Consider the following 25,863-nt stretch of genomic DNA (forward strand, 5'->3'; position numbering starts at 1 on the left):
CAGGTTTGGTTTCAGGGTTTGAGAGTTTGGTAGCTTTTAAGAATGGAAGAAGATAAAGAAGTTTCCTAGAATAATATAATCACTTAACACTTGGGTAAAGGACTTTATCGACTACAAATTGCACTTACATGCTAATGTCATTCAAGCTTCACGTTTTACTGAAGAGGAGGTTCAGGAGAGAGAGTTACCGAAGACACAGAGTTACTCCCTTCATTATACAGAAGAAAAGAGTGGACCCCACTCTAGACCTGGGATTGGAGCTGGAAGGACTTTCATGACTCCACACTCCACCTCCATTCGCCTCAACCTGAGTTCCTGAGTAGCTGGTCATCTAAAGCAGCGGTGAGGAAACAAAGTCCAGCCCATAGATTTTGTGGAACCCGTGGGCTGAGAACGATTTTTACATTTTTAAGTGATTTGACGGGGGGCGGGGGGGAACAAGAATATTTTAGGACATGTAAAAATCACACGAAATTAGAATTTTACTGTCCATCGGCAGTTTTATTGGAAAATGGCACTCATTCGTTTAGGTATTGCCTATGGTTGCTTCTGCGCTACGACAGCAGAGCTGGGGAGTTGCAAGAAAGACCGCGTGGACCGAGGAGTCTAAAATATCAACTGTCTGGCCCTTGACATAAAGTCCGTGGACCTCTGATCAACAGGATGCTTGTCTTTTTGTGAAAGTTAAAGTAGTCAGGAGGAGTGAGTAAAAGATCCATCTTTCCTAATCCTAGCTGCTAGAGATAACCGGGAGTAAATCCACTCTATCACCAACAGAATGCTCTTCCAATTTTGTAAGGCTGACGCTCCATCCCAGCTCGTTTCCTTATTTTTTTATTCACAAACAGAGCTATGCCAGCCACTTTAAACATTTCCTAAGGACCCATTACCATACGCAGGCACCATGCTAAGTACTGGAGATCTCATTTCTTTTAGGTGACAAAACAGAGGCTTAGCAATCAGATTAATTCACACAGCTACTGCAAACCCGTGTTTTTACTATACCAGGTTACACGAAGAAGCTAGACTTTGAACTTCCTCCTTTGTCAATACATCCCTACAGAATTGTAGAGTTTGAGGCCAAATATGAAACTTGTCTTCTGATTTAGACCGAACCAAACAAAACAAGGCAACTGATGTCCCTGACCTTATTACTAATGTACCTTAGTGTTCTCCCCAGCTTTGTTCAAATAGCCTGTTAGACTGTAGTGTTTATTTACAAATGCACATCATTTCCACCTCACAAGTAATACTGCCTCGATTAAAACAATGCAATTCTCTATCTTTAGAAACAAAACCAGGCCTCAGGGAGGTGTGTTAGAGCGGTTAAAATATAACAATAACCATCACCTACTGAGTAGTCATTATGGGAACTGTGGAGTATGCTTTGTATATGTATTTTTTCACCTAACCTTCACAGTTCTGGGAGGTAAGCACTGATTCCAATTTTGCAGATGAGGAAACTGAGCTCTCAAGGCAATCTACCCAGGGTGACAGGGCTGGAATTCAACAACTAGGTTTTCTGACTCCCAACTCCAGGCTCTCAACCACTATGCAGAACTTTCAAGTATCAACTTTGAATTGTAATAGAGTCACGGAGTCGCAGTGCTGTCTACAAGTAAAGGAGAAGAGAACTTATCCCGGAGAATACGTTATTTACCGTCACTTCAGCTCCACTCCTAGAACGCTTTTTTTCAAAACTAACCCCAAACCCAGAATCTAAAGGTCAATTGTGCAAGTGTATCATCATTTCTTTGCCATGTACTTATCTCTTCCCCAATCAATGACGAGAACAGGAAGCATCCTCATACCTTCCACCTCCTTATCTCCCTATGGCACCTCTGTAGGGCAGACATTCAACAGGAGGCTGAATGTGCACAATTTCCAACAAAATGTAACTTCTACATGAATTCCGCCAAGCCTCCAGTGACCAGGAAACCTGAAGACATGACTAAAGAAAGAAAGAAATGTAGTTCACACCGCACTGGCGGTAAATGTACGGTCTTCAGGGTCATGTTTATAAACCCTAAGATACAACTTACGTATAAGTTTCTGCCTTCACCCAACTTTCCCTAATGAGATGACCTACACGACTGCGTCTTTATAATCACAAAAATTAAGAAAGAGTGAGTACTCAGACCTGAACACCAGCACAGAATAACCTGAGGCAGAAGCCAGAACCCCTCACATGCATCTCCCCAAACGTATGTCAGCCAGAAAGACCAGCATCTATCTCAGCTACCAGCCTCGGCTGTGGACCTTTCCCATGCACACCACTTTCCCTCCTAGAAGGGAAACTTCTTGAGGACAGGACAGGGAGTTCCCCCCCGCCCTTCACATACCCAAATGACCCAAGATAGCATCTTGAATACACCAGGGCACAGCTAATGTGCAAAATGGCTGCAGTGAATAGAACATTCTCAAGCACCAGCTAAGGTACACTGACCGCGTACAATGTAAGGGGAGGCAACAATCTTACCATTACGTCTACAGAAAGCAGCCTCCTCCTGAGAACTTTTGCAAACACTTGCCTCCAAAAAGCAACAAAAAGTTGCTAGAAGGCCATCACTGTGGGCAAGAGCGTGCCATTCTGTGCCAACAGCAACAGCAACACCTCCTAGGGCTTGACAGGGACCACGGGGCTCTATTGCTTACAGACGCTGACTTAAGCCCCCCCACCCCCCCACCCACCCACCCAGACACCCAGGTCTCTAAAATGCATCATAGAGGCGAACCCACGGAGTGCCCACAAGTTCCTAAAGCCCCTTCTGAAGATGCATCCAGACACACCCATAGACAGAAGAGAGAAAGAGCCTCCCAAAGCTTAACTCTCAGCAAGTCTACTTTGAAAGACGTCGAGAAGTTAGCACCGAGGCAGCCACGTTCTGTCTAGAGATCCCGGCAGATAACTCCAAAACTTGCAAGTTAGGGAGCTGGCGAGCCCATCGTCCCTAACTCGGAGAGCTCTGTGCGCGCGCGTGCCCGCCCGTGTGCCCTTTTCTCACTTGCAACGCATCTGCGGGCGCAAATGAATGACGGTGTATCAGCGTTAAATTCAAATTTCCTGGCTCGGGCCACGATGCTAACCTAATTAAAGCCTGCGGTCGCCGCTCGGCCCTTGCGGTGCGTTATTTTGCATCGCGACGGAGCCCAGCCAGACAGTTGCGCTCTTCCTCTCCGTCCCCCCCCCCGCCCCGGGGGCACACGCTCCCCCAGCCGGCAGGAGAGCCGCCCCCGCACGGCCCGCAGCCCACGCCCCGGGTGCGGGGGGGGGGGGACCCCGGGGCTTCACGCCCGCCGCCCCCGCCGGCTGCACTCGGGGCTCCGCGGGAGCCGGGGCGCTGGTGCCGGCGCTGGCTCCCCGCGGCCGGAGCCTGCACCCCCCGCCCCCGCCCGCCGCCCGCGGGCGCCCCACAACTCCGGGAGCCCCCCCCCTCCCCTGCCCTGCCCCCGGGGCGGCGCGGCCCGGGCTCCCTCCGCGCACATTTCCCGTCCAGCAAACTGCGGCCGCGGAGGGGGAGGGGCAGGGCAGGGGCAGGGGCAGGGGAGGGGGCGAGGCGGGCGCCCGCGGCGGAGCGGGCCGTCGGGCTGGGCGCGGGCGGGGGCGCGGGCGCGGGCGGGGGCGGCCGAGGGTCCGGGGGGAGGGGAGGTACCTCGTACAGCTCCTCGGAAGCCATGGTGGGCGGCGGAGTTGCGGGCGCGCGGGAGGGGCAGGGTCGGGGCGAGGCGCCGCCGCCGCCGCCGCCGGGCGGCCGACACTTTGTTTCAGTTGGGTCCCTGCGTGGCCTGCGCTTCCTGCTCCCGCGCCCGGCGCCCGGGGCTCGGCGCAGGACGAGCCTCTCGCACTCGCGGCCGGTGCGGGCCGGCGGCGGCGGCGGCGGCGGGGTTGTGCGCAGGAGCAGCTGCGCAACGCGCCCTCCGCGCCCCGCGCTCACTCCCCGGCGGGCCGGCTGGGGCTCGGGCTCATCGCGCCCCGCCGCGGGGCCGGGCCGGGCTGGGGCGGGCGCGGCGGCGGTGCACGGCGGCGCGGCGGCTCCGTGGCTCCCCCTCTCCGGTGTAGTGCAAAAAGCTTCCTACTTGCGACCAAAAAACCTGCCCCGGCTACTGAGCATGCCCAGTGCGGCCGCCCGGCCCGGCGGAGCCGCGCTCCCGCGCTCCGGGTTTTCGGGCCGCCCGCGCGGGCGGGGCGGGGCGGCGGGCGGGGCGCGGCGGCCGCGGGGAGCGGCGGGCTCGGCTCCGGGGCCTGGCGGGCGGGCGGCGGCGGGGAGCGGGGCGGCAGGAAGGGGAGGAGCCAGGCGGGGGGCGGGGCCGAGGCGCGGGGGGCGGGGCCCGGCGCGGGGGGCGGGGCCGGCTCGAGCGGGCGCCCTCGCCGGGGTCGGACGCCCGCGGCCCGCGCTGCCCGCCGGCGCGCCCCGACGTGGGAGCGGGGCCGCGGGGCCCCGGGGCGGGCGGGGGGCCTCGAAGGTCGCCGAGGACGCCGGCGGGCCCGGAGCTGGGCCGGGGGCCGTGGGGGCGCCGCGCCGGCCTGCAGAGCCCGCCGCCCCGACGGCAGCGGCTCCCCCGCCCTGCGCCCCGCTCCCGCCCCCAGACGCGCGCCCCGGGCCAGGTGGGTCCCCCCGCCCCGACACGTGCCCGCCTCCCCCGCGGCGGCCGCCAAGACCCGGAGCCCGAAGCCCGCGCCCCGCCGTGCGGCCCGGAGCGCTCGGGACAGGCTCGCGGGGCGGGAGGCCGGGGGTGGGACCGGGGCGGTGCGAGGGCGCGGCCGCCGCCTCCCCGCCCGCAGCTTCCCCCACGCCGGGCCTCCCTGTTCCTCCCGGACGGCGAGCGGGGAGGAGGGGCCGGCATCTGGGCTCCCGGGAGGTCTGGGTTCTAATGGAACGAGGCTGTCAGTGGGGTGGTTCTTGGGGCGGGGTGTGGGGGGGGACGCGGGCCCTCCAGTCCGAGCCGGGCGAGGGGTGGCCCTTGCTCCGCTGCAGAGGAGAGATGCGCAACGTGGGGCGGCCCGCCCGGCCACCTGCCGGGGCACACCTGCCGCGCCCGGACGGCTCCCCAGCGGCGCGGGGCCGCGCCCGCCCTCCCTCCCGCCCCACAGCCCACAGCGCCAGGCCGCCCTCCCCGACCGCTCCCCGGACACTACGTGGACCTCGTCGCACGAGCGCGGCCACCCCTGCACCTGGAAGCCACCACCAGAGCCCACATCTCCCGGAGAGGGCCCTCGGCCGGCGCCGCGATCGCGGTGCTCTATCCGGCGCGGGTCCCTAACCGACCCTCCACCCTCCAGGCCCCTCCCACTACTCTTCTTCCCGTAACCCGATCCGATTGGGCCCAGACCTACAGTTTGCAGCCGCAGGGCGTCCGCAGACCCCGCCGAATTTCCTGCCCTCCCCGCTCCCGGGACGAGCACGAGCGCTTGCCCTTAAGTCACTTAAAGTCGAGCCGCCCTCCTCGTCCCGCCCGCGCCTCGCCTGCGATCCCCTCCGCCCGGAATGCGCCCTCGCAACCCTCAACTCCAGCTCCGACGTCACCTCAAAAGCGTAACCTTCTGGCTTCCAGGGGCTCCCGGGGCCCTCGGGCGTGCCCCCCTCGAAGGGCCCATCCATCCATCTCTGCCTGTTTTAACTGTTTGGTCCACTCTGCTCTCCCACCCCCACTTCTAGACCGTGACCTCCTTTCAGACCTCATCTGCAAATTGGACTCTCCAGCCCCAGCACCATTCTCTCTGCATAAATAAAAATAAAAAAAAAAAAGTTTTTATTCAATGAGTTGGAACTCTCGTGTTCACGGTGAAGTCTGACATGCAGACGTCCAGCTTCCGTTATCAAATGCCTTTTTTTTTTTAAAGATTTATTCATTTATTTATGATATATAGAGAGAGGGGGGAGGAGGGAGAAGCAGGCTCCATGCCTGACGTGGGACTCGATCCAGACACTCCAGGATCGCGCCCTGGGCCAAAGGCAGGAGCTAACCCGCTGAGCCACCCAGGGATTCCCCCGTTATCAAATGCTTTGACAACACAACCACAAATGGCCCACCCCCTCTACCAAATAAGGAACTCTCAAGCTCTGCCCCTTTTTCTGATGGCCCAAATTCTACCTCCTCCTAATACTTGCTCCTCTTCCCCGCTTGACATTGTCATTATTAGGCTGCATCTAATCATGGTCTCTCCAGCCACACAAATAACATCAATGAAAGTTGTAAGCTCCCTGAAGGCAAGGACTAGGACTTCATATATAATCTGTGAAGTCTCAAAGCAGTTAGCTCACCTACTTACTCCAAACGCCCAGATGGTTAAAAGTCACACAAGTGTAAGAAAATGTAAATTAAAAAGGGATCCTCAGTCTAAAATGAACAGACACAGCTCACACATAGAAACCCATATGCAATGGGTTGATACAAATATAAACATTTCTTCTTCCCGCCAGGCCACCGCCCTAATTACTTCCACTCTTAGAACAAAATTTGTGAAGCATTCACCAGTGGTCCACCATGTTCTTAATGGTCCGTAATGTTAAATACGGCGTCCCTAAGGTCTCCAGCACTACCACTGTTGCCAAGGGGAAAGGAGAAAGAAACAAGGACAGAAAGACAGCCATACTCAGATATTGAGCTGGTACCTTCAGCGTGTATACAACAATCCTAGTGCTAAGGTGACTTCCGTCAATGTGGAGAAAAAGAGCAAGGGGGAGTTACAGATTTTAAAAAGGTAACTCCAAAAAGCCAATTTACAGGGACCTTTAATCCTGGTGACCTGGATTATTTATGCTGCTATGACTAGTCAACGACAGTAAAAGAACAACCACTGGGTAGAGGTCACCCCCATAACGAAGCGGGGGTAAGCCACTCTCCTAAGCTCAGCTCCAGCTCCCTCTCTCCCAGCAATCAGTGGCTTTCCACTGTGAGCAGTACTGAGATACCCGACCAGTGACCGAGAACTTGAGCAAGTTTTCAGCTGTCCACTTTGTTACTACTTCTCATCTGCCCTCCGCACGAAACACCCAACCAGTTTATGGAGTACTATTTTGTTCATGTATATATTTTACCTCAATTAATTCAAACTGTCTTACTTTTAAGCAAATCTTGCTTTCTTCCTTCATTTTTTTTTCAAATCATCAACACTTATCGGTGCTCATAAGAGAAGCAAATACGTCCGAGACCATAGAATGTCTTTGAATTTATACCACCTTTTATGAAATAGTGAAGTCTTACAGTAGTTACCATGACCACGTGTGTGGGTGCTGTGAAAGCACTTTCTCGGTGAATTGAGAATAAAAGTGGAATCACATCCCCAAAACTCATCAAGGGAGATATCGGCATTGTACCAAAAATACACGCAGCACAATGGGATGTATTAGTAAAATATGTAAACCTTGAGGATTATGGGGGTGGTCAACAAGTGAGCTGACGTACACACACGATTAAAACACCCATCTACCGGCAGTAAGCTTCAGCTCTTACCTGACTCGAGCCAGTGGTGGAGACCAACACAAGCCAGTTTACTCCTTTTCCAAATTTATCTGAACAATTGGTAATAGACTATCAGCCCCGCTCCAGTGAAGACTCTTCAGATCCAGAGTCGAAGCCATTCCCCACCTCAGTCGAACAATGGAAAATCTCAAATTGGAGGGTCTCCTCTTTTCCCATTCAGCCAACCAACCAACCAGTCACTCCTTCCCTACTCCCAAGAATCTGCATTTCATCTACATTTGAATTCCAAGGCTACCGAGAATCGGTGGGGGTGGGGCTGGAAAGACAAAAGAAGCCAAAATCTAGCAGCTACTACCCTCAGCCTGAGGCAGGTTGGGTAGCAGTGGAAAAGCTGCTGCTAATGATTCCCTTCATTAATTTTGTAACCCAAAGACATAATCTATCTTGGGTACCTCCTCCAAAACCCCAAACTGAACTGCGTTTTTCATGAAGAAGTGACCTAAGTTTGTTTGTTTGTGCACACTGTAGCCAAAGAGAAATTAAATACCATTCTTGTTACAGAACATTCATTCCACAAAACTTTGGGAAATCCCTATCTCAATCACCTACTCAAAAGAAAGTAAGAAATTTCAAGCCGGAGAAGCAAAAGAGAGAAACAGAGAGAACCAGTCTTAAGATGAATTCGGATGCTAGGCCCTTTGGTGAACTTAGAGCCAAGCAGTTCGTTCCTTCTCTAAAAACTTAAATTGGATACCAGTGCCCTTTGTCTTTTCTGGACAACCAGTAATCTCTGATTCCTGGTTTCAGCTCCTGCTTCCTCCCTTAGCCAAACAGTCAATATCCCCATTTCAACGGGCAGCCTCTCCCTCCCTACATCTATCTTGGTCCCGGGTATTATTCTCTCTGGTATCTAATGCAGCTGCCACACTGCTATTTCTTGGCCCAATGCCACCATTTATTTGATCTCTGCCCTAGTGATATCAATCCTGAGACTTCTTCACATTTGATTTCACCAGTTTCCTCTTAGGCTGAGGTACCACCATTGCCCAAACCTCATCAATTCACAATTAAGGGTCATTTTCTTTCTCAACTAGATTTAGTTTCTAATTGCTGTTTGTTTTTCTATTTAGTTAATGGTGATTCTACCCAAAGAATCCTTGTAGTACGTATTTGTTGAACCATCTTTTGATTGAATTAATCAAGATTGAGAAAGTATTCGTTCATAACATTGCACGTTACCCCACCTTCTGGAAACAGAAAATAACCAAAAGTCATAGAGAGTAAATTGCCTTGAGGTCCTGGCATGACATTCTGGTTGACTTTTTACCAGAGCAGTAACTAATTCATTTTGGATTCTTCAAAATAAGCATCAAATGTGAACGTTCCTTGAATCATTGTGAGGAATAATTATGTTTGTCACTCAACCGAGACCATCCCAATAACCTCATTACTTTCTGGACTTTTCTGAAGAGAGAGATTATCAATAAGAGAGAGCCACTAAGCAGGAGATGAGTGTGGACTTTCTGGCTCATAAGGAAAATAGAAACACCAGGCCCACCAAAATCAGTGGAATCCAGAATAAGCCCAGGACCAGAACAGGTAGGGACTGAATCTAAAGCAGAGATAAGAGGTTCAAAATGAACTAAAAAATAAAGCTGGTACCACGAAGCATATGGAACCATGTACTCGTGCTTGCTTTTTTTCAATCACTAGTATTATCTAGTGCAAAGGTTTTCAAATTGTGGTCCCCAGACCAGTAGCAACAGACTTACTCTCCACTTGTTAGAAGCACAAATTTTCTACCTACCACCCACCTACAGGCACCCAGAAATCTCTTTAATAAGTCCTTAGGTGATCTTGATGCATGCTAAAGTTTGAGAGGCAGTGGTTTAGAACAGTGTTGTTTATTTCTTCGTGGTTATTGTTTTTATCAAGCTACAGATTTCAAAACATTAGTGGATATTTAGATCATTTTAGGAAATCTTGAATAGCATTTTTTAAATGAGACAAAATGGAATGGATAGAATGGAGTGGATTTGGAAAAAGAATCAGAATGCATTCATTACTCCGCTAGGGTGACTCTTATTTCCATTGTACACACACTTATTTATATATATATATATATATACATATAAAAAATATATATATACACACCTATAAAATATTTATACAAATATGTGCATACACATACACACATATACATGCATATTATCACATACTAGGTCATAATGTAAAATTCGTTGCTACATTTTGATTCAGATCAAAAATTTTGAAAACTAATGTTTGGGAGATGGGTCCCAATTTATGGATCCCCCACATAATTTTCTCATGGTTGGATTACTAATAATATATTAATGGTATTGCCAAAGTGCTCTAAAACTATTTTCTTAAATGGTTTAATGATCCCTTTTTTATAGTACAATTTTTTTCTCCATAAATACTACAAAGGTGTTTGGACCAGGTTCTTTTCTGAATTATCACATATTCTAAGAGTAATATATTTTGAACTAATGAGGATTTATAGTATGTATTTTAGGCATTTTCTTTCCAAAGACTATGCATGCATTTCCAAAGACTATTGCTAACAGACTGTGCAAAGTGAATACAGCTTAATTTGGCCAACGGCAACATTAAAAAATAAATAAATAAATAAACACAAACAAGAAGCTGGGAACTATTATAAGTACTTTACAAATGTTAACCTTTTTAATTCAATGAGCACCTAATAAAAATTATAGCTCATTTGCAAAGAACCCTAAGCATGACCATCCATTCATAATGCACTTTTTGGAATAGGCACTATTATTGGCCTGATTCCTAGTAAGTAGAGAAACTGAAATTTATACTCAGGCCCAGGTAACTCCAGGGCCTGAGCTTTGAATCATTAAATTAAAGTCATTCATTCACCCTATAAATATTTACTGACCACTTATTGTGTGCCAGGCCCCTTGCTAAGCAAGATATACACAATCATCCCTGCTCTCAGGCAACTAGTAATCTACTGGGATGGATAGACATTAAATTGTCAGGTAGAGGGACCCCTGGGTGGCTCAGCAGTTGAAGATCTACTTTCAGTTTAGGGCGTGATCCCAAGGTCAGGGATTGAGCCCCGTGTCAGACTCCCTGTGAGGAGCCTGTCTCCCTCTGCCTTTGTCTCTGCCTCTCTCTCTGTGTCTCTCATGAATAAATATATAAAATCTTTTAAAAAAAAATCATCAGATAGAAAGTCTCAATTATAAATCAAGAAAAATGGCAGGGAGCTGTGAGCCCCTATTACCTGGAGATGAGTCTGGTCTGCTGCTTCCCCAAAGACGGTGTCCATCACCCGCTGGGTACTCTAGAGATATTTGGATACCAACAAAGCAGGATCATTGAAAAATTATTGTCCAATCATTTGATGCCTTAAGAAAAAGCCATCTAAGTAGCCATTATAGGAGAATCAACAATTCAACTGTCATGTAATTGCTTTATAATTTAGCATTTTAAAAAAAATGAAGTATTAAACTTTCAAACTGACATTAGAGAATACAACAGAAGTCTGTGTACCCACTCCCCAGTTTAAGAAAAATGTTTCTATATTCAAGCCAATACTTGGCAGACTTTTTTGAATAATTTATGGAAGGTAGAGAGTATACTATATTGCATTCAGTATTTAGGGTTTATTTCTTTGTGGTTTTTGTGAACTTTTAAAAATAAATGACTTAGATTTACCGAAAAATTACAAAAATGGTATAGAGACTTCCCAAACACCCCACACTGTTTCCTCTGCTGTTAACCTCTTACATTAGTATGGTACATTTGTCACAATTAATGAGGCCAATACTGATACATTACTATTAACTAAAGTCCTTTATTCAGATTTCCATGCTTTTTACTTGATGTCTGTTTTCTTTTCTGGAATCTTATTCAGGATAATCTATTACATTTAGTGATTGTATCTCCTCAGGTTCCTCTTGCCTATGACAGTTTCTCAGATTTTCCTGTTTTTGATGACCTTGACAGTTTTGACAAGTACTGATTGAATATTTTGTAGACTGACCCTCAACTGGGATTTGCCTGATGTTTTTCTCGACTGGGGTTAGATGTTTTTGAGAGGAAGACCACAGAGGTAAAATGCCTTTCTCATCACATCATATTGAAGGTATGTACTATCAACATGACTTATCACTGTTGATGTTGACCTTGTTTGCCTGGCTAAAGTAGTGTTTGGCAAGTTTCTCCACTGTAAAGTTACTCTCCCCTACCCTCCTTTCTACTCTATACTCTTTGGGTGGGAGTTACAATGGAAAGCCTATATTAAGGAATGAGGAACTATCCTCCTCCTCCTCCTCCTCCTCCTCCTCCTCCTCCTCTTCCTCCTCCTCCCCCTCCTCTTCCTCTTCCTCCTCTTCCTCCTCCTCCTCCTTCCTGAGGGCAGGGTATCTACAAAAATTATTTGGAATTCTGTGCAGGAGATTTGTCAGTTTGTTAATTTATTCAATCATTTCTATTAATATGGACTCATGGAAATTTATTTTATACTTAGGATTACAAACCATACTTCTTTATTTCCTGTGTTACTTTGACTATTCTAGCTTTGGCCATTAGGAGCTCTTTCAGTTGGCTTCTGTGCCCCTTTGACATATTCAGATCATGGGTTGGGGTGTTAAGTATGTGTGCCTGACCAATTCCTTACTTTCTGACATTATTAGATGCTCCAGGTTCATCTTGTAGATTTTCTGGCCCAGCCATATCTTCAAGTAGCTCTGTTTCCTTTTACTAAAGAATCATCTTAGAAAGCAAGATGTGGTGCTAATGTACTGATGGCTACTGTGACATCTTAGGTTTTTATTAGATTATCCCTAAACTGGTGAGGTAAAGTCTGAACAAAGAACTAGGTAAAAGAATGGTAGAGATGGTCTCAGCCTGGGATAAGAGCCTGTGGAAAGGTCTAGATGTGTAAGAAGCCCATCTTGGAGAATCTGAGAAAAGCTGGTGGGATTGGAATGCAGAGAAGAGGAAGAGGGACATTAAATATGATTAAGAATCAGGTGAGGTTGGTGAGTCATGGCAGTGTCCTTAGTGTCTTAAGTAATAATTGGATCGGTATTTTTAAAAAGCATGGCTCTATGAAGAACAAGTGGTTGGGGCAGACCAGTTAGGGAATTATTGCAGTATTGCATTAATTTTGATACTTTTTTAAGATATCAGATTATTTCAAAATAAATTTCTCAAGAATACTTTGCTGATGCTAGGCATGTATTCAGCAGGCCCTTGAGGTTATGGACACTGCCTTTAAGATCTACAATGCAACATTAAACAGAAATGGTGAGAGTGGGCATCTTTTCCTGATTTTTATTACCAAGGGAAAGCTTTTACCATTAGAAATGATAACTGCTACAGTGATTTTGTATTCATATTTAACCAGATTAAAGAAGTTCCTTTCTAACACTAATTTTTGAAAAATTTTATTAAATCATGAATGGATATTGAATTTTGTCATCTATTGAAATGATTGTAGATTTTATTCCTTCATTTTGTAAACATGTTGACTTACATTACTTATTTTTATTTATTTATTTGTTTGTTTGTTTATTTATTTTTGTCATTTTTTAAATTTTAAACCAATTTTCCTTTTCTGGAATAAGCCACATTTGGTTTTGATGCATTATCCTTTTTATAAATTGTTATATTTGTTATGAGAATATTGTGTTTAGGATGCTTATGAGAAATGTTGGCCTGAAATTTTCCTTTTTATGCCTTTGTTGGGTTTTGATATCAAGTTTTACATGTCTCATAAAAGGAATTGGTATATACGTCCTCTTTTTCAATTTTTAGTTTGTATGTGAATGCCATTATTTCTTCATGTATTCTATATGCTTTTGCTTATTTAAGAAAAAAATTTTTTTTTTTTTGCTTTTGCTTATAAAACCATCTGGACCTGGAGCACTATTGTTGGAAGGCTTTAAATTATACATTCAATTTTTTTTCCTTTTTTTTAACTGAAGCATAGTTAACATACTATGTTATATTAGTTTCAGGTGTACAGTATAATAATTCAGGAATTCTGTACATTATTTAGTGCTTATCACAATAAGTGTGCTCTTTAATCCTCTTTTATAGATTCACAATTTTAATGAACAAATAGGTTTCTTTCTATGTCAATTCATCCATTTCATATAAATTAATCAAATCTAATGGCATAAAATTATTCAGAAATTTTAGTATGGGTAGGGTCTGTAGTAATGTCCCATTTCTATTTTTCAAATTATGTGTGATTTTTCTTCTTTTTCTTTATCAGTCTTGCCAGAGCTGTATTAATCTATCAGTCTTTTGAAAAAAGCAATTTTGGACATTTTGGTTTTCTGTTTTGCAAGTGTCTTTTATTTCATTATGCTCCTACCATTATTATTTCTTTTTTACTTTGGGTTTTAGGTATTGTTATTTTTCTAATTTCTTTACATGACTTTATTGACTTGATCTTTCTCTTCAAATGTATGTATTTAAATCTATAAATTACTCTATATCCCTCACCTCTTGATATTTTCCATTTTCATTATCATTTCTTCAAAATATATTTCTATTTCATTTTGATTTCTTCTATGACTTGTTATTTGATTCCTGGCTTAGTTGCATTATAGTTAAAGAACATGATCTGTAGAAGTTCAGTTCTTTGAAATTTGTTAAGACTTATTTTATGTCCCAGATATCCTAATTTTCTATATGGTACTTCAAAAGACTATATTTTGCAGTTGTTATGTGCAGTGTCATTTATATATAAAAAATATATAATTTATTACATAAGTTATATGATGATCTATAAATTATATATTATTTATATAACACTAGATATACATTATATATAATAGTAATATAATAACATAGTATATGTAATAGCAATATAGTATAGTAATAATATATTTATATATATGAATATACACTATATTTTTATATATAGAGATATATATCCATATATATATTTCAGTTTAATATTTATCCTGTTCTACTATTTATGTTGTTCAAATCATCTGTCAGTTACTGGAACAGATGTGTTAAAAATTCCCAATATAATTGTGAATTTATTTAAGTCTTTTTAGTTCAGTTAGGTTTTGCTTTATATATTTTGAAGCTAATTTATTAAGTACATACAAGTTTAAACTATTATATCTACCTGCTAAGTGAGGCATCTTGTCATTACAAAGATACTAATAATATTAATATATTAATGCTAGTATATCAATTAATGCTAGCGTTATTACACTAGTAGACTTGAAGCCTACTATCTGATATTAAAATTTTTATAACTAACTTTCTTTTGATTCATGTTTTTATGATAGATAAATATTTTTCTATCTTTGTGTTTTCAAAGTTTCTGGATCATTATGTTTTTTATATGTCTCTTATAAACAGCAATTTTTTAAAATCCAGTATGACAATCTTTGCATTTTAATTAAAGTATAGTCAATTTACATTTAAGGTAGTTACTGATATGTGTAGTAGTAGTATTGTAGTATCAAATTACTCAGTATTTTCTATTTATCTTGCTTATCCTAGGTTTCTTTTTTCCCCCTGTCATCAGTTTGTTTCAGATTGATTGAGAACTTTAAGAAAATATTGTCATTTTTTCATTATCTTGGAGGTCATATGTTCTCTTACAATATATATAATTGTAACCCTAGAAATTATGATATTCATCTTTCTCTTAACTAAGTGTAATAGCAATACTTTTAAACTTTTTCTGCATAACACAATAATCTGAGAATACTTTATATCATTTATTCCGTATCCTACTGACCCATGTCTTACCCTAAATGTAGTTTTGTATTTTAATTCTCTATTTCAAATACCAAAAATCACTATAATTATTGATTTATGTAGCCAGTATTTATTTAGATTCACATGCATAATCATTTTTATTGCTGCTCTTTTTTTTTTTTAACTGTAGTTCCAATCTATCTGGAATCATTTCCTGCTTGAAAAACAACTAGTATTTTCTTTAGTGCAGATTGCTGATGATGGATGAATTCTCTCATTTTTGTTGGTCTGAAAATGTCTATTTTATTTTTTTATGGAAGGCTATGTCACTTGGTATAGAATTCCAGGTTGGCAGTTTTTCTTTTTTATATAAAATCATCAAGATTTCTTTTCTTGGGATCCCTGGGTGGTGCAGCGGTTTAGCGCCTCCTGCCTTTGGCCCAGGGCACGATCCTGGAGACCCGGGGTCGAGTTCCACATCGGGCTCCCGGTGCATGGAGCCTGCTTCTCCTTCTGCCTGTGTCTCTGCCTCTCTCTCTCTCTCTGTGACTATCATAAATAAATAATAAAAAAAATTTAAAAACAGATATCTTTTCTTCTAGCTTGATTAAAATATAATTGACATTGTGTAAGTTTAAGGTGTACATTATGATGATTTGATATATATATATATATTACAAAATTATTACTACTGTAAGGTTAGTTAATGCCTTCACCACCTCACATAAATACAATTTTTTCATGATGAGAATATTTAAAATCTACTTTTAGTTATTTTAAGAGACACCGTGCTGTATGTTTATATACCCAAAACTTATTCGTCTTATAACTGGAAGTCTAGATCATTAAGATGATCAATGAGAAGATCTCATTGAGATGACGTTATAATTTAGTTTGGAAAGGAAAGATTACAAACACTTGGCCATTAATAGGTAGATGATGGGGATCCCGGGTGGCTCAGCAGTTTAGCGCAGCCTTCAGCCTGGAGACTCGGGATTGAGGCTCCTTGCAGGAAGCCTGCATGGAGCCTGCTTCTCCCTCTGCCTGTGTCTGTGTCTCTCTCTCTCTCTCTGTGTGTCTCTCATGAATAAATAAATAAAATCTTTTAAAAAAAAGAGAGAGAAAAATAGGTAGATGAAGTTCATAAGTCATATGTATGACTTACACATGTGTGCTCAGTATTAGGAACGTATAAAACAGAAACTGGTCTATTGTTATATAAGAGGTCCTTAAGAGACCTGATTTATTGGACAGATTAGAATGATTGGTAATTAGTAAATTTTCTTAAATGGTTCCTTTTAAATTATTAAAGGATGTGTTCAAGTATCACAAGAACTTGATAAATTGGAGCCCAGTTAATGAAAACTCTCAGATTGTTTGGGGCTTTATTTTTAGGAGTGTGGGAATAAATCAAAAGACCACTCAAATGAGAACAGTTCAGAGCTGCTATAGCAAAGAAGTCAGCCACAATCACTTGTATGGGGAAGAAACTCAAAGACAGTCAGAGGAATGTGAAAGCCAATCGTGAGAAAATCGGAGTCAGGTGTCTCCGATTAGAAGTTTTTGGCATGAGGAAGCTGGAAATGGGCTAACTAGGAGCAGGGCATCTTATGTGATTGGTTTGGAAATATATTTGGCTTTTCCTGGTTGTTCCTGAGTTGGAAGTGGGGGGCAAAATGCAGGGATCTGGCAGTCCAAATTCTGACTATTCATAGACAAAGGTTGCAGAAAACACAATTTGGCTTGGATTGGCTGTTTGTGAGAGTGTTTATTTCTCTTAGTATTTTACATATTTTTTGTCTTCTGATTTCTGTTGTTTCCACTGAGGAATCTGCTTTATTTTTGTTCTTTTGACAGTAATCTGTCTTCTATTATTATCTTAAAATCTTTCTCTTTGTCTTTGGTTTCCAATAGTGTATCTAAGGATTTATTTATTCTTCTTAGAGTTCATAGGATTCATTGAATCTATTGGTTGACATCTTGCACCAATTTGGGAAATTCTCTCAATCATTATCTTTTAATAATTGCTACTGCCACAGTCTCTTTCTTTCTTGAAATTCAGTGAACATATGTTAGAATTTTTCACTGTAGTTCTATATCTCTTGCCTTTTTTCCCCTGATTTTAATATTCTTTTTTTGTCTACTTCATTCTGGACACTTTCTTCTGACTTATCTTTCAGTTTACTAATTCTCTCTTCAGTTGTGTCTGATCTGCTCTTAAACTTTTTGTTGTTGTATTTAATCCAGACTATCCATTTGATTTATTAGTTTCTTTGCTCTTGGCTAAAATTTTCAATCTTGTTTGATTTGTAAAAATCTCCTTGACCTTAATAATACAGTTACTTTGAAGTTAGTCTCTCAAATTCATATTTGTAGCTTCTGTGAATCTGTCTCTATTATCTGCTGTTTCTATCAATTTTAGTTCATATTATTTTACTCCTTACATGTTTTTTTATTATGGGCTAGATACAGTATTTACAAAATTCTAGAAATGTTTGAAGTCCAGAATAATGCTATCTTTCTCCAAAGAGGATTTATGTTTGCTTCTGCCACCAACCTAAGTGCTTTTAGCACTTATACTCAAAGGTCACCCAAAACCAGTATCATGGATTGAGATAATTCAAACCTGAACTGAAGTCTCCAGTAGTGATTTTTCTGCATTATGATTTTTCTGCATTAGTGATTTCTGCTTTTTCCTAAAGTCACTTTGAACATCTCTATAATAGAGAGTTCTAGCTTAATATTGTAACACATATTTGGAAATATAGCCAGAAGAGTGAGCTGGATCCTGCAATTGCATAACACTTTACACCAAATTGAGAACATGTTAGATTTCCACATCAAGGAATGACACAAGGCCAAGGACTTTATTTATGAAGGATAGGATGGGGCTGGGAATTGGCTTGGTTGGGAGAGAATTAGAGCGAAAAGCATAAAGTGAAGTTGCTTTTCTGAAAGTTGGGCTTATATTTCATATTTCCATTTATGGTAAAGCCATATTTTCCCTTATTTACTGTAGATCTTTTAACCAGGTATTTTCCATTCTTGCCAGATTTCTTTTTAGTCCCTTTGTGCTAATATTGTCATAGCTTAGGTTCAGATTTCTCACCCTGCATAGCTCAATTTCTCATATACCTTCCTCTATGCTAGAAATGGATGGCCTGTACCCTATTTTGCTGAGGCTTCTCCTTTCTTTATGCATTGTCATGAATATTCTTCTCAACGAAGCAAACTTTTTTTCTGACCAATCCACGAGGAACCAATGTCATCAGCATTTAGCACTAAGCCCATCGACACTGCATGGTCCTCTGAAAGCAGCATAAACATTTATTCTTGGTATGTTTACTACTTGGATAATCTTTCTTTTTTTATTAATTGCCATGCTGTTTTTCCTGTCCTTTTCATGTCCTTGCTGATGTTTGAATCCATCTCTTCTCTCTGCTTTAGGGAGAGAGAGCTCTAAACAAAGTTTTAGCCAACAATATGTGAACCCATGAGCTCCCAGGATATAGGATGCAGTGATCATATTGAGGTCAAAATGGCATCAACTCTACTGGTACATTCCTTTCTTTTTAGTTTGTTTTATTGAGGTATGATTGATATACAAAATGGTAAGATATTCAAAGCATACACAATGGTGATTTGATATATGTATTTGATACACATACACGTACATTGTGAAGGACTCTCCCACTCTAGTTAATTAACACATCCACTACTTCACAAATTTATCTTCTAAAAATTTTTGTGGGAATATTTGAGTTCTATTCTCTCAGCAAATTTCAATTATACAATACAGTGTTATCAACTATATTCACCATTTTTTTTTACATTAGATCTCAGTCTTTGTTCATCTTAAACTGAAAAGTTTGTTCTACTGCTGCATTATTATAGTAGGTTCTTTATGGTGCACTGAAGGGGGCCAATATTCTTTCTTGAGAGAATATGAGTGTATTCAGCTGAAATCAGCTCATGTAAATAAAAGATTGTTTCAATCCCAGACTGATTGACCAGCTTCAGTTGAAGAAACAATATATTTGTTTTTGGGACTAGAAGTAAAATAAAACTAATCGGTTTAAGGAAAGTTGTAACTAAGGCCTTATAATTTATAATGTAAAAATATCAATGGATTCATTTAGTTTAAGCTATAGGATCTGAAATTTTACTAAAAATAAAGTATGAAAACAATTTTAATGTGTAATATATAAGCATGACTAAATAAGCTATGGCATATCTACAAAATAAAACAATATATAGCACTTAAAAATAATTTTTTAATGGGGAAATGCTTATGTCTTAATATGGAGTGAAAGAACCTGAGCATAAGCATAAAATACCTCTAGAAGAATACACATACCAAAAATTTTAAAACTGGAAATGTTATTTTTTGTTAAGTAGGAGAAGAAGGTGATGGCAAGTTAGGTCAGAAGAGAATATTCACTCTATATTCTTTGTACTTTCTGAGCTTGAAACAATGTGAATGTATTACTTATATTTTAAATTTTGAAATAATTAAAATGAAGAACTCAGAAATAGAAATATTGCATATTTCTATTTATAGTATAATTTCAACTATGCAAACATGTATGTAGAAAAATATGTAGCGCCTAGGTGGTTCAGTTGGTTGAATGTCTGACTCTTGATTTCAGGTCAGGTCATGATCTCAGGGTTGTAAGATCAAGCTCTGCTTCATGCTCCCAGCCTATCAGGGAGTCTGCTTCTCTCCTTTTTCCTCCCCTCTGCTCCTCCCCCCAATTGCAGGTTTTCTCTCTCTCCCTCTTTTTCAAATAATAAATAAATAAATAAATAAATAAATAAATAAATAAATAAATCTTTTTTAAAAAGAAAAATATATAGCAGGAATTATGCTCAAATATCAACATGATTCTCTCTGGAATAATATGGTTCTTATTCCTCCTTCCTTTATTTCTGTATTTTCCATAGTTTTTAAGTAAGAAAATTAGTTTTGTTTGAAACTAAATGGAAAATATGAAATTTTAAAAACTTAGGAAACTATTTTAAATATCCTTTAAGGGTTTATAGCTTATTATTATTTCCAGTTAGGGATAAAGTCATCCTTTGGAATAAATAAGTTTATTATAAATGAATAAAATGTATACAATGCACCTTCTTCAAGAGTCAAATGGAAAATAGCTTCCCATTTCTATTAGTAGAAAAGATCAATTTTCACTTAAAGGATGATATACATTCTGAGAGTTTAGAGAGTTGAATTCTCATGGTAGGTCTGCACTAGTTTTGTGAGCTTGAACAAGTAATATAACTTCTGTAGGTCAAATAATTTTCCACTCTGAAACAAAGAGCTTGGGCTAGGCTAGGGTTTTAGGCATTTGGGGTAATGTGGACCTGTAACCTTTTAAAAAATACTGTGGAAATTATCATCCATTTGCCACTTTTCTGTTTCATCAAGGAAAGTCATTTCGGTTACCACAAAACTCACAACTGCTACCCTCTACTATGTATCATCAACATTGTTTCATAAAACAAAGGAATTTTAACATGTACACAATGTAGGAGAATCATAATCACAATATGTAGGGTAATATTTTAAATTATATTATTTGTTGTCACAAAAAAAGACCATTATAAAAATGTTTTTCTCAGGGTGCCTGGGTGGCTCAGGCGGTTAGGTGTCTGCCTTTGGTTCAGGTCATGATCTCAGGGTCCTTGGATCGAGCACTGTGTTGGGCTCTCTGCTCAGTGGGGAGTCTGCTTCTCCCTCTCCCAATGCCCCTCTTCCTGCTCATGCTCTCTCTCTCTCTCTCTCAAGTAAATAAATAAAATCTTTAAAAATAATGTTTTTCTCATTTTCTTGCAGACCTGTGTTGGGGAATCATGATTTAGATGAGAACCATTTCCACTCTAAAATAGTATGATTCAAAGCACAGAAATATGCAACAATTTTATTTTATTTTATTTATTTTATTTTTACCATAAAAAATAATTGACTTTATTACAGATAGAGAAACTGCATGTTTAATGACAAAAGATCTGATTCACCAGGAAGGTCATTAGATGCATAAAGTTATGCATCTAGTTCTATACCCTCAAAATATAAAAAGCAAGAATGGAAAGAGCTGCAGGGGAAAACTGACTAGTCCTTCATTTTGGTGGGCATATTTCTATGTAAGTTCCTATTAACAGATGAAGCAAACAAAGCAACAAACTTATTTTACATGGGCTGAGTGTATATTCTATACATTTATTCGTGTCAGTCAACTATAGACACAGTGGTGGCCCAAACTAATCATTTATGATCACATAGAGCTTAAAAAGACAATGACTCTCTTCAGTTATCAAATAACCATAATAATTTCATTTTTCAGTATAATTGATGGCAGGTACTGGCCTACATTCTCTGTACTTCACTGACTATCACAATAAGCTAAGAGGTAGACAGAAGTAACTTCATGTTATTAAAGAATTTGAAGTGACTAAATTTGCACAGTTGATTGAAGGGGAATTCAGGTATTATAAATTCTAAAACCCATGTTCTTTTCATTTCTTCTATCAAAGTAATTTGCTTTCCTTGAATATTGTTTGTAGATGATTTATATTATAACTCACTTCAAACCTCCAAAGGATATAGAAGGTTTTTGAAATCCATCCCTGCCCTCTAGGAATTTAAAATCTGACCAAGGAGGCATAATACACATACACGCATACACACACACACACAATTTTCCTTACAACACAAGGCAACATATCATTGTGCTGAATAAGTAATAATAAATACAACGGGTAAACTTTTGACAAAGGTAAAAACCACAAAACCAACTCTGAGGCTTGAGATGAGCATTTTAAGGCAAGAAGTGGGAGAAGGATATTTATTTCAAAAGAGAGAAAATTGTGTGAACAAAAGTTTAGAAGGGCAATTAAATGCCATTTCAGGGAGAATGAAGAGAGCGGAAAATTGAAATGGAGGTAAAGTGAAGGCCGACAAAACTGTAAAAATCAGTTGAATTGTAGAAGTCCTACACTGTTGGGCTAAGGGCCTTAAGACAATGTGGTCATCTGAAGGCTTCTTTTGACCAGCTAATGGCAAGGCAAAGGCTGCCCTATGGAAGGTTCAACAGTCATGAATCAGGGAAGGAAAGCATGCAGGAGAGCTAGAGGCATAAAGAGAGGAAAAAAATTTATTAGAGACATTAATGAATAAGTGTGAAGTAGAGAAAGGAAGAAAGAAAAATTAGAAAGAAGCAACATGGCAGGCCTTGGTGATGGATTTGATTAAGAAGAATAAAGAGAGGGAGGACCAAATAAGTAACCAAAGTTTTAAACTTCTATATTTAATAGGAGAATTACGGTACCATAGGCAAAAATAGGAACATCACAAAAGTTTATTTTGGAAAAAAAAAAAAAAAGAGAGAATTTAATTTTAGATATAAGTTTGGGAGGCAGCTTAATGTGACAGACTGGAGTTCAAATTTTATTTTTGTAATGTTGAAAAAAACATGGGCAAGTTTCTATTATCTCTTTCATTCCCAATTTCCTAATAGATAAAGTGAAGGTCGCAAAATCCAGGATGGTTTAGAGGGTGGAATGAAATTTGTTTTTAGAGCACCTATTGTAACATGTAGTATATACAATCAATACAAAATTTTTGTGTGTGATTGCTAAGTGTTATGATAGCACTAACAAGGTTGACAGTATTTACTAACGGCTGACCCAATGAATTGAGGTGTCCATGAAAGTATCTAGTAAATAATTTGAGCTGAGAAGTTGGAACTCAAGTGAATATTCAGATCAGAGAGTCAGCTGTTAGGAGTGATAGTTGATGCTTTAAGAAGGATTCATTACCCTAGCAAGTGTGAAGTGGGAAGTGGTCAGACTGAGCACTAAACTTGGAAAATGCCTCCAGTCCAAGGGTGTGAGGAGGAAGAGAAGACGCTCGATAAGACGAAGACTTAATCAGAGAGAGAACAAGAGAAGAAAGTGGATGCAATATTACAGAATTCGAGAAAGGGGGGGATTTCAACAGAAAGTGAACATCTCCCAAATGTTGCAGAAAAAGCACCTACCATGTATTACTTAAATTTTAGAGCAATTACAAGAGCTGGCATGATTGTCAAGACCATATATATTAGAAATGTTTTGGATATTTTTCAAGAGTGCATATTTATTATCATCAATGTTAGACTTTCTAATTTGAGTAATCAATTATTAATTTAGTAAATAAGGAAGGTTTGTAATCAGCATATCAAAGTACTAGCCAGCTCAATGCTCGATTATGCAAGGTAATTTAATGGCATTTTAATATTCCTTCTTACAAATTACATTCTTCATTTGTTTAATGTATCCAGAGGACAAAGAGTAAACTTCAACCAGTCTTTCTCCAGATTGTCACAAAAATCCAAAAATACAGTCCGATAGAAATTTACTATTTTGCATGTTGATGAGGCCAAGAGCTAAATGTCAAAGGCCATTTATTTAACCTTAAATATCTGATTGTAAGTTCAAGAGATCTTATGGAGCTAACTACATCTTCTGATATAAAAATCTGTCAACTTCATGGTCTTGGAAATGTGATCTATTTACATTCATGACTTGCATATGCCTCTAAAAAATCATAGCTGAGCATCATTTCCAATGCCCAGCTGCTGCAAGTACCCAGCATAAAGACTGAGCTCAGGCAATTCAATCCAACTGAAATTTACAAAGTTACCACAATGGGTTTATAAAAATGAGTTGGTTTAGGGGCACCTGGGCACTAGATTGAGATTGAGCCCCAAGGCAGGTTTCACACTCAGCAATAAGTCTGCTTGAAGTTCTTGTCCTCTCCCTCTGCCCTTCCCCGGTGTGCTCTCTCTCTCTCTCTCAAATAAATAAAGTCTTTAAAAAAAAATGAGTTGGTTTACAAAACATAAGCAATACAAAGAGATAAAAGAAATTGTCAAAGGGAAAAGAGGGTAAGGAAGTCAAAGCAAGAGTAAAATTATTATGGAGCAATGTATACCACTTGCTAAATAAATTTGGCTCTAAGTTTTCTAGCGGCCAGAGCAATGAAAGCACTCCTTGTTATGAGGTTGGTGCTGCTGTTTATAAGATAAATGGATATTTAGTAAAAGCCATGATTCTCCTAAAGCTGCAACTCCAGGGGAATTTCTCCTATGGATCCTCGTAAAGAGGAATCTGGCCATGTAGCAGACTGGGTTATCAACAAAATCTCTGTTAGATACAGTGATACATTTCTTAGGGTTGGATCTGAGAGTAGCCCTCTATGTACGCACAGTCCATCTAAGTCCATTCTACTAGGAGGCAAATACCTGTGATCTAAGCACACAAGTACCCTGACAATCATGTTTGGTCCTAAGATAAATTGTAGGGTATCCAGCCGAATGGCTAATTTGCATACCCTTCAGGGTATTCCCACAAACATTATTTTTCAAAAATCAGTATTTGCTAATGGACTGGACAGTAGGAAGTTCAAGGTTGTATTCTCCAGTGACAGCCCTGAGTGCAAGTATCCTGTATGATCTAGGGCAGGCACAGGTGCTTTGACCACTGGCAGATCAAGGGGAAGGACAAGTTCTTTTGTGAAAATGATCTAGTCCAGTTGAGCTCACAGGTGGGTGAGCACCTCTAAAGGAACTCATGGCCTAGCAGCTGTGGACAAGTCACCATTTGACTCCTTTGAGCCTGTTTTTCTCAGTTTAAAATAACAACGAAGGGGCACCTGGGTGGCACAGTCGGTTGAGCGTCTGACTCTTGGTTTTGGCTCAGGTCATGATCTCAGGTTCACGGTATTGAGGCCCGAATCCAGCTCCCTGCTCAGGATGGAGTCTGCTTGAGTTTCCTCTCTCCCTCTGCCTCCGCTCTCCCCACCCACTTGAGCTCTCTCTCTTTCTCTCTCTCAAATAAATAAATAAGGCTTTAAAAATATTAAAATAATAATGAAGATCACTAAACATATGTATTATTTTGGTTTGCAGAGTTTCAACGTAGTCTCCCATTTTGTTTGACATGGTCCTTACTGTAATACGATGAGGCAGGTTAGGTACAGACCTCATTTTATAGACAATTCCCCTTGAAAAAAAGAGGGGAGTTCTAAAGATCTTTCAGAGCGAAGACTCCATGATTTTCACTATGAAATATCCTGTCTACATGACCTTTCGGGATGGCAGCCTCGACTGTTGAAGATTCATCTATGCTTTTTGGAACATAAAATTCTAGTCGGCAGGTAATGGCTTATGATAGGAGAGCACCATGAAGGCCCTTAGTCGGTATCACCCGATTTGAGCCCACACCATATACTTAAACCTTCCCTGTTCTAATTCTTCTTCACCGAAGTTAGGATGAAAGCCTGCTTAACTGCAAGTTCAGAAATGTACATTTTTAAAGTTGTCATGCCAGCAGGCAAAAGAGACTATGACTGAGTGACTTACAGTTTTAAAGGGCCATAAAAGATCTTTATTTGGAGGCATTCCCAACCCCCTCAACTGCCCTTCACAACAGTCATCTTGGGCAGGAAGGAAACTGAGCTCTCTCCCCTCGGTTCCCAGCCTCGGGGATGGTAATGGGCCGTGAGTGGATTTCTCAGAAGCACCCCGCCCAGGATGCATTGCAAATATGAACATGGGCAAGAGGCGGCTAGGAAGGCCCCGTGTCCCTGAGCTAATTGCCCTGCCCATTATTGTTGCTTCATTCTACAGGGGATTCATCGGGTCACATGTACAACAACACATG

The 25,863-nt window shown here is 41.2% G+C and overlaps 2 protein-coding genes across 3 annotated transcripts in view; one reads left to right on the plus strand and one right to left on the minus strand.

Annotated features, from left to right (window-relative positions):
* The window catches only part of CDYL (chromodomain Y like), a 175,394-nt gene extending 171,309 nt beyond the window's left edge, over positions 1-4,085 (minus strand). Inside the window, exon 1 of one of the 2 annotated variants that reach the window (XM_041770828.1) lies at positions 3,654-4,085. In XM_041770828.1, coding sequence (XP_041626762.1) covers positions 3,654-3,677 — 24 coding nt within the window. In that variant the 5' untranslated portion in view covers positions 3,678-4,085. The remainder of the gene's footprint in view (positions 1-3,653) is intronic. The other variant, XM_041770829.1, reaches the window with a different exon arrangement.
* On the plus strand, positions 3,676-5,731 carry LOC121500842 (collagen alpha-1(I) chain-like). Its single transcript, XM_041772958.1, has 3 exons — positions 3,676-4,168; positions 4,358-4,606; positions 4,977-5,731. The coding sequence occupies exons 1-3, from the start codon at positions 3,676-3,678 to the stop codon at positions 5,729-5,731; spliced, it is 1,497 nt and encodes a 498-aa protein (XP_041628892.1).
* The last annotated feature ends 20,132 nt before the right edge of the window (positions 5,732-25,863 follow it).

The sequence above is a fragment of the Vulpes lagopus genome, chromosome 10 (genome assembly GCF_018345385.1).
Source record: "Vulpes lagopus strain Blue_001 chromosome 10, ASM1834538v1, whole genome shotgun sequence".
In the NCBI taxonomy this organism is placed as follows: Eukaryota; Metazoa; Chordata; class Mammalia; order Carnivora; family Canidae; genus Vulpes; species Vulpes lagopus.

Coding starts and splice junctions, on each gene's coding strand:
- LOC121500842 (XM_041772958.1), top strand. CDS start 3,676: ATGGTGGGCGGCGGAGTTGCGGGCGCGCGGGAGGGGCAGGGTCGGGGC. Junction 4,169..4,357: donor CCCGCGCTCCGGGTTTTCGG/GCCGCCCGCGCG, acceptor GGCCGGCTCGAG/CGGGCGCCCTCGCCGGGGTC. Junction 4,607..4,976: donor AGACGCGCGCCCCGGGCCAG/GTGGGTCCCCCC, acceptor GCTCCGCTGCAG/AGGAGAGATGCGCAACGTGG.